This window comes from Euleptes europaea, chromosome 18, assembly GCF_029931775.1.
Source record: "Euleptes europaea isolate rEulEur1 chromosome 18, rEulEur1.hap1, whole genome shotgun sequence".
In the NCBI taxonomy this organism is placed as follows: Eukaryota; Metazoa; Chordata; class Lepidosauria; order Squamata; family Sphaerodactylidae; genus Euleptes; species Euleptes europaea.
The window spans coordinates 12,379,440-12,394,226 of NC_079329.1; the positions used below are offsets into that span (position 1 = coordinate 12,379,440).

General features: G+C 47.2%; 1 protein-coding gene across 1 annotated transcript; it reads left to right on the plus strand.

The window, feature by feature from the left end:
• Window positions 1–9,752: 9,752 nt before the first annotated feature.
• Window positions 9,753–13,085, plus strand: LOC130490427 (toll-like receptor 13). The gene is made up of 2 exons (XM_056864255.1): window positions 9,753–12,451; window positions 12,917–13,085. Exons 1-2 carry the CDS (start codon window positions 9,753–9,755, stop codon window positions 13,083–13,085), a joined length of 2,868 nt encoding a protein of 955 aa, XP_056720233.1.
• Window positions 13,086–14,787: the final 1,702 nt, after the last annotated feature.

Genomic DNA, 14,787 nt, shown 5'->3' on the forward strand with positions numbered 1-14,787 from the left:
ACTTATTAGATATGTGGGAGAACTGGAGGAATCATAATGATATTCATTCTCAAAGGAAGTTAAAAATGATACTTATTATCTAATCCATTTTTTATTATAAAAATAGTGCTTTTTATTTCTGTTCTTTCTTTTTTATTTTTATTTTCTTTCTCTTTGTTTGAATATAGACAAATGAAATAGCAAATACTTAGATTATGAGTAATGTTAATTAAACAAAATAAAAAATATATCTTATAAACGTTTGTAACAATATTAGGATTAGAACCTTAAACAAAGGAGATTACAAATAAATGACAAGATTGAGGAAGGTGTAGGGGAAGTCTTTATCTTTTATCTTTTATCTATATATGTATGTACTTTCAACAATTGTTTATTAGAATTTATACTTTGATGTTTACCTATATTGATTGTTGAATACTTTGTCTAATTAATATAGAAAAATAATGAATTTTTTTTTAAAAAAAAAATCAAAATTTTGTCAGGGGCTTGCAGCGCTTGAACCCCCAGCTGTAAGGGCTCACTGAGCTCACCAGAATCTATTCATAGCCTACATTTTGGCAGCTGGATCCTCGAATTCTTTGTTGATGCACGGCTTAATAGTTCTATAGTTTTATTCCATCACTGTATGGCCCATTTTCAAGGACTCCATTCCACCACTCTGTTCTCCACCATTTGGGCCTCAAGATCCTTGCAAGGGCAGCAAGGCCCTTTGGACGATATTGCTCGATATTGCCCTGTTGTTGCTGGTTACGATGGGGCCCCCATAACAGTTCAAGCTTCAGGGCCCCAAAAATGTAGGTCCGCCACTGGTCCTAGGCCATTTATACACAGGAGGTTTCGCCTTGGATTTGCCCCTCTCTAGGGCCATTTATCGAGCCCCGTGGTGCAGAGTGGTCAGCTGCAGTACTGCAGTCCAAGCTCTGCTCAGGGCCTGAGTTCGATCCCGATGGAAGTCAGTTTCAGGTAGCCAGCTCAAGGTGGACTCAGCCTTCCATCCTTCCGAGGTCGGTAAAATGAGTACCCAGCTTGCTGGGGGTAAAGGGAAGATGACTGGGGAAGGCACTGGCAAACCACCCCACAAACAAAGTCTGCCTATTAAACGTCGGGATGTGACGTCATCCGTGGGTCAGGAATGACCCGGTGTTTGCACAGGGGACCTTTACCTTTAGGGCCATTTATGCATGGGAGGTTTTGCCTTGGATTTGCCCCTCTCTAGGGCCATTTATAGATTCCTTTGAAATGTGGTGTTGGAGGATACCGTGTGACGGATACCGTGAACTGCCAAAAAAACAAAAACAAATCAGTGGGTTCTAGATCAAATCAAGCCTGAACTGACCCTAGAAGCTAAAATGACTAAATTGAGGCTATCGTATTTTGGTCACATCATGAGACGACAAGAGTCACTGGAAAAGACAGTCATGCTAGGAAAAGTTGAGGGCAGCAGGAAAAGAGGAAGACCCAACAAGAGATGGACTGACTCAATAAAGGAAGCCACGGCCCTCAATTTGCAAGATCTGAGCAAGGCTGTCAAAGTTAGGACATTTTGGAGGACTTTGATTCGTAGGGTCGCCATGAGTTGGAAGCCACTTGACGGCACTTAACAAACACACAGGGCCATTTATGCATGGGAGAATTTGCCTTGGATTTGCCCCTCTCCAAATGCACATTTTCCCCATCCCAATTCTCAAAACTCTGCTCGGAGGCATATTGTTGAGTTTTGACAAGTGGGATGGGGGAAATGTGCAGCTAGAGGAGTGGTTCCCAAACTTTTCGGGCCACCGCCCCCTTGGTTCCACAAACTCAACTCCAGCGCCCCCTACCCTATCTTATAAAAAGCATTGTTCAAAACGGGTTTGCATGATGCACTAAATAAGATAAGGACAATAAAATTTCAAAACGGTAACAATTAATTGCACGTCTATTCAAAATCAAGTTACAACTTTTTAGTTGAAATGTATTCAACAAAACTGGTGAACGGGATCCAGCGGCACCAGCTCTTCAAAGTCTGGGAAAAAATTCTGATAGTTTCCACCAAATTTGCCAGCATGGTGCCAGAGCTTGATCTCTTGTAAATTACTCAACAACACAGTTGAAGGGGCCCACCTCTAGCACCCCCCTGCTGCCCTCTTGCCTCTTAGTGCCCGCCAGGTAATCCCACTGCCCCCCAGGGGGTGGTACTGCCCACTTTGGGAACCACTGATCTAGAGAGTGGCAAATCCAAAGCAAAGCCTCCCATGCATAAATGGCCCTAAACACGGCCTGGCTTTTTTAAAAAATGTAATGCCGGAGACACCATTTGTTGCTAAGTCCTTTGAGGAGACCCCAGCTCAGTGGTAGAGCTGTAACTTGCTGGCACACACAGACACAAGAGAGGTGCCCTGACCTGGATAATCTCGGCTAGCCTGATCTCATCAGATCCCGGAAGTTAAGCAGGGCCAACCCCGGTTACTACTTGGGTGGGAGGCCACCCAGGAAGTCCAGGAATGACATGCAATCCACCTCTAGTGTCTCTTGCCTTGAAAACCCTATGAGGTTGCCATAAGAGAGCCAGCGTGGTGTAGGGGTTAAGAGCGGTGGTTGGGAGCGGTGGAGTCTGATCTGGAGAACCAGGTTTAAATCCCCTCTCCTCCACTTGAGCGGCGGAGGCTAATCTGGTGAACCAGGTAGGTTTCCCCACTCCTGCACATGAAGCCAGCTGGTTGACCTTGGGCTAGTCACAGTTCTCTTAGAGCTCTCTCAGCCTCACCTACCTCACAGGGTATCTGCTGTGGGGAGAGGAAGGGAAGGCGATTGTAAGCTGGTTTGATTCTGCCTTAAGTGGTAGAGAAAGTCGGCATATAAAAGACAACTCTTCTTCTTCTTCTTCTTTTTCTTCTTCTTCTTCTTCCAATTGACCAACATAGCTCGGAAGATTACTTTGAGAGACATAGATAGCACATTACTGGCAACACCACTGGTCTGGGGATCGGACACAAACAACCCTGGTAGTTTGGCCACATCTGCTATTGCTGCGCTCCAGGGCTGGCCCAATTCCAGGTGGTGCCGCGCCAACTCTGGGAGACTCATTTTCCCATGGGACTCAGTCCAGATCCCCTGTAGAGAAAGTCCAGAATCAATCAGAGACTTTTCCTCCGCCGACCTGCTGCGTGTGTTTGGATGAGAGGCGGAATCTGGTTTTGGGCTGGCCTCTACTGGCTGTTTCTAGCACTTGCAAGGGCAGAGAATGGCAAGGAAGCCGCTGGGATCCTGGAATTGGGTTGCCAACAACCGGGAGGGGAAAAAATGCCTTGCCCCTTCAACAGACACTTGTGTGTGTGTGTAAAGCCCTGTCAAGTCACAGCTGACTTATGGCGACCCCAGCAAGGGGCTTTCAAGGCCAGTGAGAAGCAGAAGTGGTTAACCAACGCCTTCCAGCATGGTTTAGTGGTTAAGAATGGTGGTTTGGGTCGGTGGAGTCTGATCTGGAGAACCAGGTTTGATTCCCCACTCCTCCACATGAGCGGTGGAGGCTAATCTGGTGAACTGGATTGGTTTCCCCACTCCTACACACAAAGCCAGCTGGGTGACCTTGGACAAGTTACAGGTCTGTTAGAGCTCTCTCAGCCCCACCTACCTCACATGGTGTCTGTTGTGGAGAGGGGAAAGGAAGGTGATTGTAAGCTGGTTTGAGTCTCCCTTAAGTGGCAGAGAAAGTCGGCGTGTAGAATTCTCCTCCTCCTCCTCCTCCTCCTCCTCCTCTCTCTGCACAGTCTTCCTTGGTTGTCTCCCTTCCAAGTACTGGCTTTGCTTAGCTTCCTAGATCTGATGAGGTCGCCTATACCATGCCACCTTCCTTTCCAAAAGAAGCTTAATGGGATGATTTGGGGAGGGGCCGTGTCTCAGTGGTAGGGCATCTGCTTGGCATACAGAATAGAATTTTTTTTAATAGAATTTTTATTAACAGGAAAAATTTTACCAATAGAAAAATTACAAGAAAAAGAAAAAAGATTTTAACAAAATTAAAGCAAGTTAACAGAAAAAAATGAAAGGTAATATAGAATTAAAAGTGAGAGTCCCCTTCCCTCCCTCATGTTACGTGCCCCCCCCCCCCGTTGTAATTTCCGGAGAAGTACCCCTTAGCTTTATATAATCCATTATTTATTTAGTTTCCCTTTACTACAATATTTTATTTACAACTCTTTCACAATCTTCGTAAAATCAGTCTTTGCCGTGTTAGCCCAGTGTACAAAGGCCTTATGCCGTTCTCTTTTAAACTCTTCTACATCACTTCCATGTAGACTATTAGTTAATTTGGCCGTTTGTACAAAGTAATATATTTTATCTCTCCAGTCCTTTAAAAGAAGCCTAGTTTCTCCCTTCCAGGTTTTAGCTATTATTATTCTTGCAGCCGCAAAATTATAATGACAAATTATCTAATCTGCCTTCTCCATTCCTTTGGGTAATAGGCCTATTAGGCAGGGTTCCGGTTCCTTAAAAGTGTTCTACTTGGTGAAGATATGTCAAATCTCGAGCACTTTGGCAATGTGTATTTTGTCCCCCCTCCGCAGGCAGCTTAAAAGTGAAGTGCAAATCGGGGCATTCCTGGCAGTGAGAAAATTCTGCTCCGCCACTTCCTCCTTGAGCATAAAAGCGCCAGCGGTTTCACTTTTATGCGCTAAGCTCACTGGCAAAACCCGTCTTGGTTCTCACTACCTTTTGAGAAAGTAACCACACAGATTTACAGACTCCCACGGGAAGGAGAAAAACACTTGCCCTGAAGCCGTTTTGTACTGCGTTTAGGAGACGAAAGAAAGGCTGGGAAAAGACAGTGGGGACCGAAGGTAAGGGGTGCACCTTGCTGTGGAGGCTTGGCGAGAGCAGGAAAAAAAAGCTGTGAATTTGGCCCGGAAGGGTATTTCCCATCTCTGCCTTGAGTCTCATGCACTGGAACAACAGCCGCCACAGAGCTGATGCTTCTTGTGTGCATTCTGGCAGGGCTGCTATGCCCTGAACAGCTGCATGACAGGCAGGAATCCCAAGAGGGCCAGCTCAGGTCAGTAGGATATTTATCATGATTCCCGGGGAGGGGGGTTAGGGCAGACAGAAGAGCCGGTCAAACAACTGGGTGGGAGAAAGCCCAGACAGTGTTGTATAGTGGTTAGCCTCAAGTCCCTGCTTGCCACCGAATTCCCTGAGTGCCATTGAGCCAGTGGTTCTCTCTAGGCTAAATAGGGTTGCCAGGTCCCTCTTCGCAACTGGCGGAAGGTTTTCAGGGCGGAGCCTTAGGAGGGTGGGGTTTGGGGAGGGGAGGGACTCCAATGCCGTAGAATCCAGTTACCATTTTCTCCAGGTGAACTGATCTCTATCCTCACTGCCTCTCCGCTTCCTTTGCAATGATACTGTTATGTACAGCCCAATTACGTGAGCAGTGGTTTTATTTGTTTAGCTATTTATATCCTGCTTTTCTCCCCAATAGGGACCCAAAGTGGTTTACAACAATGTCATTCTCCTGTCCTTTGCTTTGTCTTCACAACAACAATTCTGTGAGGTGGGCTAGCCTGTAGGGCTGCAAACCTCCAGGTGGTAGCTGGAGATCTCCTACTATTACAACTGATCTCCAGCCGATAGAGATCAGTGTGTGTGAGTAGGGTTGCCAACACATGTGTGTGAGTAGGGTTGCCAACCGCCAGGTACTAGCTGGAGATCTCCCGCTATTACAACTGACCTCCAGCCAATAGAGATCAGTTCACCTGGAGAAAATGGCTGCTTTGGCTGTTGGACTCTATGGCACTGAAGTCCCTCCCCTCCCCAAACCCCTCCCTCCCCAGGCTCCACCCCAAAATCTTCCCGCTGGTGGCAAAGAGGGACCTGGCAGCCCTACTAGCCTGAGAGACACTGGCTCAAGGTTCCCCAGTATTCATAGAATTATAGAGTTGGAAGGAGCCATACAGGCCATCTAGTCCAACCCCTGCTCAATGCAGGATCAGCCTAGAGCAGGGGTGGGGAACCTTTTTCCTTCCATGGGCCATTTGCTCATTTATCACATCATTCGGGGGCCATAACCAGGTGTAGATCTCCCGGCGTGCGGGGGGGGGGGGAGGCTAGGGTTGCCAGGTCTCCAGCCACCACCTGGAGGTTACAATCCAAAAAAACACACAGTCTGGTTTAAATATAAACCCCAATATACAAGGTAACAACTATATTGCTATCCTGAAGGGGAATACTAAACTCTCATGATATCTGACTAGCCGGTGGCAGGCAGATAAGATGTAACTGTTACTACCCATAGGGTGTTCATGAAAATTAGATTATTAAGAAATAATACCAATGGAACTTTGAAGGTGTCAGAAGAGGAACTGAAGAAGAACTGAAATGATCGTCTTCCTCTTCTGCCTGACAGCTGTAAAATTAAAAGACATACTTTGGACATATTTAAGATCATTACTTTGTTGATCGCTGCCCTCCCTTTACGTTCCCTGATTAACGGTTGCTTTTGATTTCGGGGCATTTAGAAACGGTTACTTTCTAAGAGAGAGGGGCTTCCTGCCGCCTGTGCTCAGGTCAGCAGGGGTTGACCTCAGAAGGAACGGCACTCTGCCCATGTTCTGATCCTAGCGGGGGCAGCCGTGTTAGTCTGCTGCAGCAAGAACCAAAAAAAGGAGTGTTTGGGCGCAAAAGTACTGAGGGGTAAGATTGTGTGGGCTAGAGATCTCGCTTTGAAGCTGCCTTATACTGAATCAGACCCTTGGTCCATCAAAGTCAGTATTGTCTTCTTAGACCGGCTGCGGCTCTCCAGGGTCTCAGGCAGGGGTCTTTCACATCACCTACTCGCCTAGTCCCTTTACATGGAGATGTCGGGGATTGAACCTGGGACCTTCTGCATGCCAAGCAGAGGCTCTACCACTGAGCCACAGTCCCTCCTGTAAAGGCATCATTACCTCACATTTTCCAAGGGCTCAACGCTCAACGCTCTTACTCATATTAAACCTGCGCGGTAGTGTGAGAAGTTCTGAAACTTTTGGGCAGAGCTTGACATTTACACGGGGAGGGTTGTTAAAACTATACTGCAGAACTTGTTGACTCAACTGCTGCCGTCTTTTTTAGATTTCCCAGCTTTTGAACCAGCTGTCTTTTCAAGCATCGGTTTGATCCAACAGCAGCTTGTGCTCCAACTGTCCGTATTGACCAGAGACGTTTCTCATTTCCTGGCACCTGTCCCTTTTAAATCACTGTCCCTATTTCAGTCCTTGGGGCTGAATTGCTAGCAATGCCATCCCACAGGACTTGACCCCCTGCTCCAAGTCTCTCAAAGTTAAATCTGCTGGTGGGTAAGTGAAGGCATTTGTCTCTCACACATAGGGTTGCCAGGTCCCTCTTTGCCACCAGCGGGAGATTTTTGGGGCTTCCTAGAGGCACCTGGTTGGCCACTGTGTGAACAAACTGCTGGACTTGATGGGCCTGGGTCTGATCCAGCAGGGCCTTGCTTATGTTCTTATGAGCCTGACGAGGGGAGGGACTTCAATGCCATAGAGTCCAACAGCCAAAGCAGCCATTTTCTCCAGGGGAACTGATCTCTGTTGGCTGGAGGTCAGTTGTAATAGCGGGAGATCTCCAGCTAGTACCTGGCGGTTGGCAACCCTATGCACACACGTGTTTAAAATGCATGCACAGCCTTTTATGCATGGCTGCTTCCCTCACAGTCATCCCTCCAGTTCCTCCCCCTCCCAGTGCCTTTTCCCGCATTTTGTCCGTGTTTTCAAATTTGAGGTTAAACAGGTCCCTCAAAACACAGGTGAAATGCAGGGGAGAGCGAGGTGGCCTCTGACAGTTGGAAACGGCAGGCATAACCAAAACAAAGACCTGAAGTCTTTGGAGGGGTGACCATGAGGGAAGCAGTCATGCATAACAGGCCCCCCTGAACCTCAAGGCATCCTTTTCCAGCCACCGGGTACCCCCACAAGACTCTAAGCTGCTTTTGCTACTTTGTACAGAGCTTGAGAAGGTGCAGAAAAGAGCAACCAAAATGATTAGGGGACTAGAGCAATTGTCCTATGGGGAGCGGTTAAGAAGCTTAGGGCTGTTTAGCTTGGAAAGAAGGCGGCTGAGGGGAGACATGATAGAGGCCTATAAAATTATGCATGGTTTGGAGGGAGTGGACAGGGAGAAGTTTTTCTCCCTCTCCCATAATACTAGAACGCAGGGTCATCTGCTGAAGCTGGAGGGTGAGAGATTCAAAACAGATAAAAAGAAGTATTTTTTCACACAACGCATAGTTAAATTGTGGAACTCCCTGCCCCAGGATGTGGTGATGGCTGCCAACTTGGAAGGCTTTAAGACGGGAGTGGACATATTCATGGAGGAAAAGGGTATTCATGGCTACTAGTTAAAATGGATACTAGTCATGATGCCTGCCTGTTCTCTCCAGGATCAGAGGAGCATGCCTATTATATTAGGTGCACTGGAACATAGGCAGGACGGTGCTGCTGCAGTCGTCTTGTTTGGGGTCTTCCTGGAGGCACCTGGTTGGCCACTGTGTGAGCAGGCTGCTGGACTTGATGGGCCCTCGTCTGATCCAGCAGGGCCTTTCTTATGTTCTTATGCTTGCAAACTGTGCTACTTTGGTCCAGGCCAATGGTAACACTCCGGGGCTGTGTGTGTGTGGTTATGAATAAGACACTCCCCAACATACCATTTCCATTCAAGTGCATGTATCTGGTTGGCCAAGGCAAGTTGAGCTGGTAAAAAAATGACTTCTTAGATGCCGTTTCTCCTTCTGTGGTAGTTTCTTTCATTGAATAGCTGAAGCATGATCACTGAGGCCTTGCCAGGAGTTATGGGTAAAAGTATATATTTTTTCAGTACTCACCATGCATAGATTGCCAGGTCCCTCTTCGCCCCCAGCGGGAGGTTTTTGGGGCAGAGCCTGAGAATGGTGGGGTTTGGGGAGGGGAGGGACTTCAGTGCCATAGAGTCCAATTGCCAAAGCGGCCATTTTCTCCAGGGGAACTGTTCTCTATCGACTGGAGATTAGGTGTAATAGCAGGAGATCTCCTGCTACTACCTGGCGGTTGGCTGCCCTAAAATAGCTCCTGTAGATAAAAAAGGAATATGAACAGTACAATGTAAAACATAGGGTTGCCTTGGCTCAGTGGTAGAGCATGTGCTTGGCATGCAGAAGGTCCCAGGTTCAATCCCTGGCATCTCCAGTTAAAGGGACTAGGCAAGTAGGTGATGTGAAACACCTCTGCCTGAGACCCTAGAGAGCCGCTGCTGGTTTGAGTATACTGACTTTGATGAACCAAGGGTCTGATTCAGTATAAGGCAGCTTCATGTGTTCATGTGTTCACCCTCCAGGTACTAGCTGGAGATCTCCTGCTATTACAACTGATCTCCAGCCGATTGAGATCAGTTCATCTGGAGAAAATGTTCTATGGCATTGAAGTTCTCCCCTCCTCAAACCCCGCCCTCCTCAGGCTCTACCCCCAAAACCTCCCACCAATGGCAAAGAGGGACCTGGCAACCCTAGTAAAACACTGACTCTGGTACTTCATTGCAGTACTTCATTGTAGAAGTTGTCTTGTTGGGTTGACATGAATGCAGAACAGCAGCTTTATCCGCCATCCCCATTACTGACTCATTTAAGATATTTTGCAATCTTGTTTCAGGAGCTCCAAGAAGAGGAAGAAACAAATTCTTCTGACCAAGAAGAAGCCACAGTATGTAAAATACAGGCCAGGGTCACGCTGAGCATCATACGGAGCTCCTGACTCATCATGTCACACGCCAAACCTATCTGTTCAGTGCTTTGTGTAGTGCTGACCCTCTTGATGGGTTCCCACTGGGGTGTTGATTCTTTTGGGCTCGGGCACTGTGTCCTTTCTCCCAACAAACCAGGCCTAGCGATCTGTACTTCCCAAGCCTTTTCCAACCTGAGTTCCGCCATTGCTCGCCTGCCTAACTCCACTCGCTGGCTCAACGCTTCCCACAACAATGTAAACGACGTGACCTCAAAGGTCTTTTCTCACCTTCCTCACTTGTTGGAACTTCTTCTGGATAACAACCGCATATCGAGTGTTCAGCCCAATGCCTTTCAAGGCTTGGAGGACCTGGAGATGCTCGATCTGAGTTGGAACTACTTAGCTTACGTGGGGCCTTCCACATTGGCCGGCCTGAGGAATCTCCGCCTGCTTCATTTGAGTCACAACAAAATAGCCTCCTTGCATCCTCAGGCCTTCGTGTTCCCGATGGCTCTCCAAGGACTTCACCTTTCCTACAACAATCTCTCTGATTTCCAGGAGGTAGCGACAGCGGTGAAAGGCTTGGCCAACCTTACCTTCCTGAATCTCGATTTCAACCAGATCTCCGCCCCATGTATGGGTCCTGGGTGGATTGCTTTGCCTGTCCTGAGGAACCTCAGCTTGAACAGCAATGGCATTTCAAAGCTGGACCTGTCCAATTGCTCTCTGCCTCACTTGCAACAACTGAACCTGACCTATAACGACATGTTGGAAGTGGAGTCTGAATCCTTCCGTGCCACCCCGGTTTTGCTGGAGTTGTCCTTGGACATGAACCCCTTTCCCATCTCCCACCTTCTCAATCTGTCGCTTCCTAACCTTACTACACTGCACTTGTCCAGTATGAATCAGTCATTAAACCATACCTTGCCTGAAGCTTGTACTGTCTTCCGGGGCCTCCCATCTTTGACCTCTTTGGACATCAAGCATTCCAAGATTGCAGCTTCTCACCTGAGCCAGCTGGGTTCCTGCGCTAACCTCACGTGGCTGGATCTGTCTGCCACCAACTTCAAGCGCTTTCCAAGAGGGGCTTTCAGCGCCTTTCCGAACCTGGAGTTCCTCTCATTGGACAAGTGTAAATTGCTGACCATCCATGCTAGCGCCTGGGAAAAACAGAGCCGGCTACGGACGCTGATCCTGAAAAGAAATTCTATATCTCAGCTGGAAAATAACATTTTCGGTCCTTTGAGGAGTTTGAGCTATCTGGATCTGTCCAAGAACCGCTTGACCAATCTTCAGAAGACATCTTTTTTGCATATGGAGGCGTTGCGGAAGCTCATCCTTCAGGGCTGCCAGATCACGGCTGTGACCCGTGACACTTTCCGTTATGCTCGCAAAATGGAGTTCTTGGACTTAAGAGATAACAGCATCAAATTACTCAAGTATTCTGCCTTTGTGTTCCTCAAACACTTGCAGACGCTCCTGCTTTCTGGAAACAGAATCCTTACTATCCAAAGACATGCCTTTAAGGGACTCACCTCTCTCAGGAGTCTCTTCCTGGATCACAACTACCTTTACAAGCTGCCGGTGGCAACATTTGCCTACCTTAAAAAGCTAGAAACGTTGGACCTCAGTAACAACTACCTCTTCACTTACAACAAGTATGACCATTCTAGCCCTTTTCTGGGTCTCTATGGCCTCCGCACCCTGGACCTCAGTTCTCAGATGCCTAGACTGCCCATCTGTCCTCCAGACCAACTCTTCCAAGGTCTGCAGAATCTCCAGCGCCTGTCTTTGAGGGACAACCCCAGTGCCTTGTTCCTTAACCTCTCTTTTGTCAACCTGACTAGACTTGAATCCCTGGATCTCTCTGACATCTATCCAGGCAGGGATGGCTTTTGGAGGCCGCGTCCAAACTTCTTCCAAGGTCTGAAGAACCTAAGTCGACTCCAGATAGAAGACAGCTCCATCAGGGACTTGCCCGAACAAATCTTTTCTGATTTGGAATCCATGGAGCAGCTGTCCTTGAACAAGAATGAACTGAGGAACATCAGTAAACAGCTTCTTGGTAGACTCTCCTCGCTGAAGTATCTGGATGCCTCTGGGAACCCACTAACTTGCTCATGCGAGAACGTGTGGTTCCATAACTGGTCTATGTCTGAACCAAATATTCAGGTGGGCTTACTGGGCTCCTATCATTGCTTCGGCCCTGGTTTGAACAACCAGCTCTTTGTCCAGCAAGACTTTTCCTTCTGCTTTGAGACTTGGGAAATGTATTTCTTTGCTGTGACCACAGCGATCATTCTCTCACTCCTGCTTAGTTGTTTGGTAAATGCTAAGTTTGGTTGGACCCTAAGGCACTGTTATTATTTGCTGAAGGGTTGGGGCCAGAGGCAGCTGAATCAGAGAGTACAGGACTATCAGTACGATGCCTACATTTCCTGTTGCGGGCAGGACTATGAATGGGTGGTGAAGACCCTCCTGGTAAAGCTGGAAGAGGAGGGGGAACCTAACTTCCGGCTATGCTTTGGGCCTAGGGATTTTGCCCCCGGAGAGTATTTCATGAACAATGTTCAGAACGGGGTAAGCCGAAGCCGCAAAACTTTGTGCTTGGTGAGCAAGGGTTACCTGGAAAATGAGTGGTGCTCAGTGGAAATCCAACTCGCTTGTTCTAAGATACACTACCACGGGCAGGACCCATTGGTTGTAGTCTTTCTGGAGGACATTCCTAACTACAGGTATGTGGGGAGGTTTTTCATATTGGAGAGGTAGGGTTGCCAACTCTAGGTTGAGAAATACCTGTAGATTTTGGGGTGGAGTGTAAGGAGGGCGGGCTTTGGGGAGGGGAGGGACTTCTATCTTCCAAAGTAGCCATTTTCTCCAGGTCAAATGATCTCTGTCACCTGGAGATCAGTTGTAATAGTGGGAGATCTCCAGCCACCATCTTTGCTGCCGGCGGGAGGTTTTTAGGGCAGAGCCTGAGGAGGGCAGGGTTTGGGGAGGGGAGGGACTTCAATGCCATAGAGTCCAATGGCCAAAGCGGCCATTTTCTACAGGGGAACTGATCTCTATCAGCTGGAGATCAGCTGTAACAGCAGGAGATCTCCAGCTAGTGCCTGGAGGCTGGCAACCCTAGAGGGAGAGCATGTGGTGAAATACACCAGAGAGTAGAAAATCTCAGTCCTGTTTGCCTTCCCTTCTAGGCTGTCTCCGTATCATCGCCTGAGGAAACTAATCAAGCAAAATAGCTATATCAGTTGGCCTGAAAATCCAGAGGCTGAGAATGTCTTCTGGGCCAAACTTCGAGAGGCCCTGGACTACTACAGAGAGCAAGAAGCACAACTCATGCGATTCGATGTGATTCAGCAATAGATGGCACAGAGGGAACCCAAAGACACCGACAGTCCTTGACAACAGGCTAGAGTGGCCTGAAGTAAACACGATGTAATGTACTTCTACTTTTAGCCACCGCTGGCTTTCTGATGGCAGCTGCTGGGATATTATTCAAACTGCGCTGCGGGAATGGGCATATCAGGCAGTTTGGTTGACACGTTCATTTTCTACAGTGGCAAAACACCTAATGGTGAACAGCCAAGGTGTGGAAACACTGAATCTAGTGAGCCGATTCTTAACACGATGACCCCAGAATTCACCAACGAGAACTAAAATGTTATGGGTTTTTTTTAAATGTAAATATTATCCAAATGTTAATATTTTTTTAAAAGGTTTGAAATTTTAAAGGTAAAATCTTGGAACTTTAACAACAGTGCAAAATTTTTTATTTCACCTGATTTACACACGCGCACACATACGTTTCCAAAAGGAAGAATAACACTATACCTCATTACTCCTGCTTCTTGTGTGAATATGGATCACAGGTGGTTATTCTGATGTACTTTATTCTTAAAAAGCTGCAAAGTTTATCTTCAACAGCACGACAGCAAATGTGTTCTGTTTGGGAAGCCAAGTGGCTTATTTCAAATTTCAATACCTTTATTGGCATACCATCAAGCAGTCGATCCAATAAAACCAATCCTCTAGACATCATTTAACCTCCACCTCTTAACAATTTCATCAAATAATTTAGCCACAGATTCAATAGTCTCAGAATCTCGGGAGGATAACAACAATTTGATCTTACTATCATCAGCTTGATCTACATGATTTGAGAGAAAGGGATCTAAAAGCATGAATTTCACAATAAAATGGACAATACAAGAGCATATAGTCAATACTCTCTATCTCCCCCAGGGCACATTTACATGCCCTGGCAGATTATGGAATTTTCTTATATCTCCCATACAGAATAGCAGAAGGGAGAACATTAAAACGGGCTAACATAAATGCCCTCCGGAGATGAGGGACAGTAAGATAGGACAAGTAATTCTGGCATGGAATTTGATATTCCCCATCGCAGCGGTGAGCATTAGTGGCTTATTTTGTAAGGAAGAATCTCCTTCATTAGATACATGAACCAGACTAGTGTAAAGAAGCGTCAGGCATGCATTAGGGCAGAAAAGAATCTGTGGGGATTTTTTAAATACAGTAAGTTTTTCTCAATTGAATTTGCTTACAAAGCTTCAGACACTCCTTTCCGAATGCTCCTGGTTGGGGTGGTGTCTGTGGCTCATAGCAGAGCCCATGCCTGGCACGCAGAAAGCCCCAGGTTCAATCCCTGGCATTCCCTTGAAAGGACTCCCCATTACAAGATCTCAGGCACCAGGAAAGACTTCCTTTGCCCAAGACCCTGGAGAGCTGCTTCTGATCAGAGCAGTTGGTAGAGATCAGTTCACCTGAAGAAAATGGCCGCTTTGGCAATTGGTCTCTGGCATTGAAGTCCCTACCCTCTAGGGTTGCCAACCTCCAGGTAGTAGCTGGAGATCCCCTCTATTACAACTGATCTCCAGCCGATAGCAGGAGATCTCCAGCTATTACCTGGAGGTTGGCAACCCTAGTGAGGGTTATGAATTACATGGCACAGAGAGACCTGTGTTCCAATCCACATACTCCCACGAAGTTCACTTGTTGTCCTTAGTCTAGCTACTCTCTACCTATGTCACAACCGTGAAGAAAA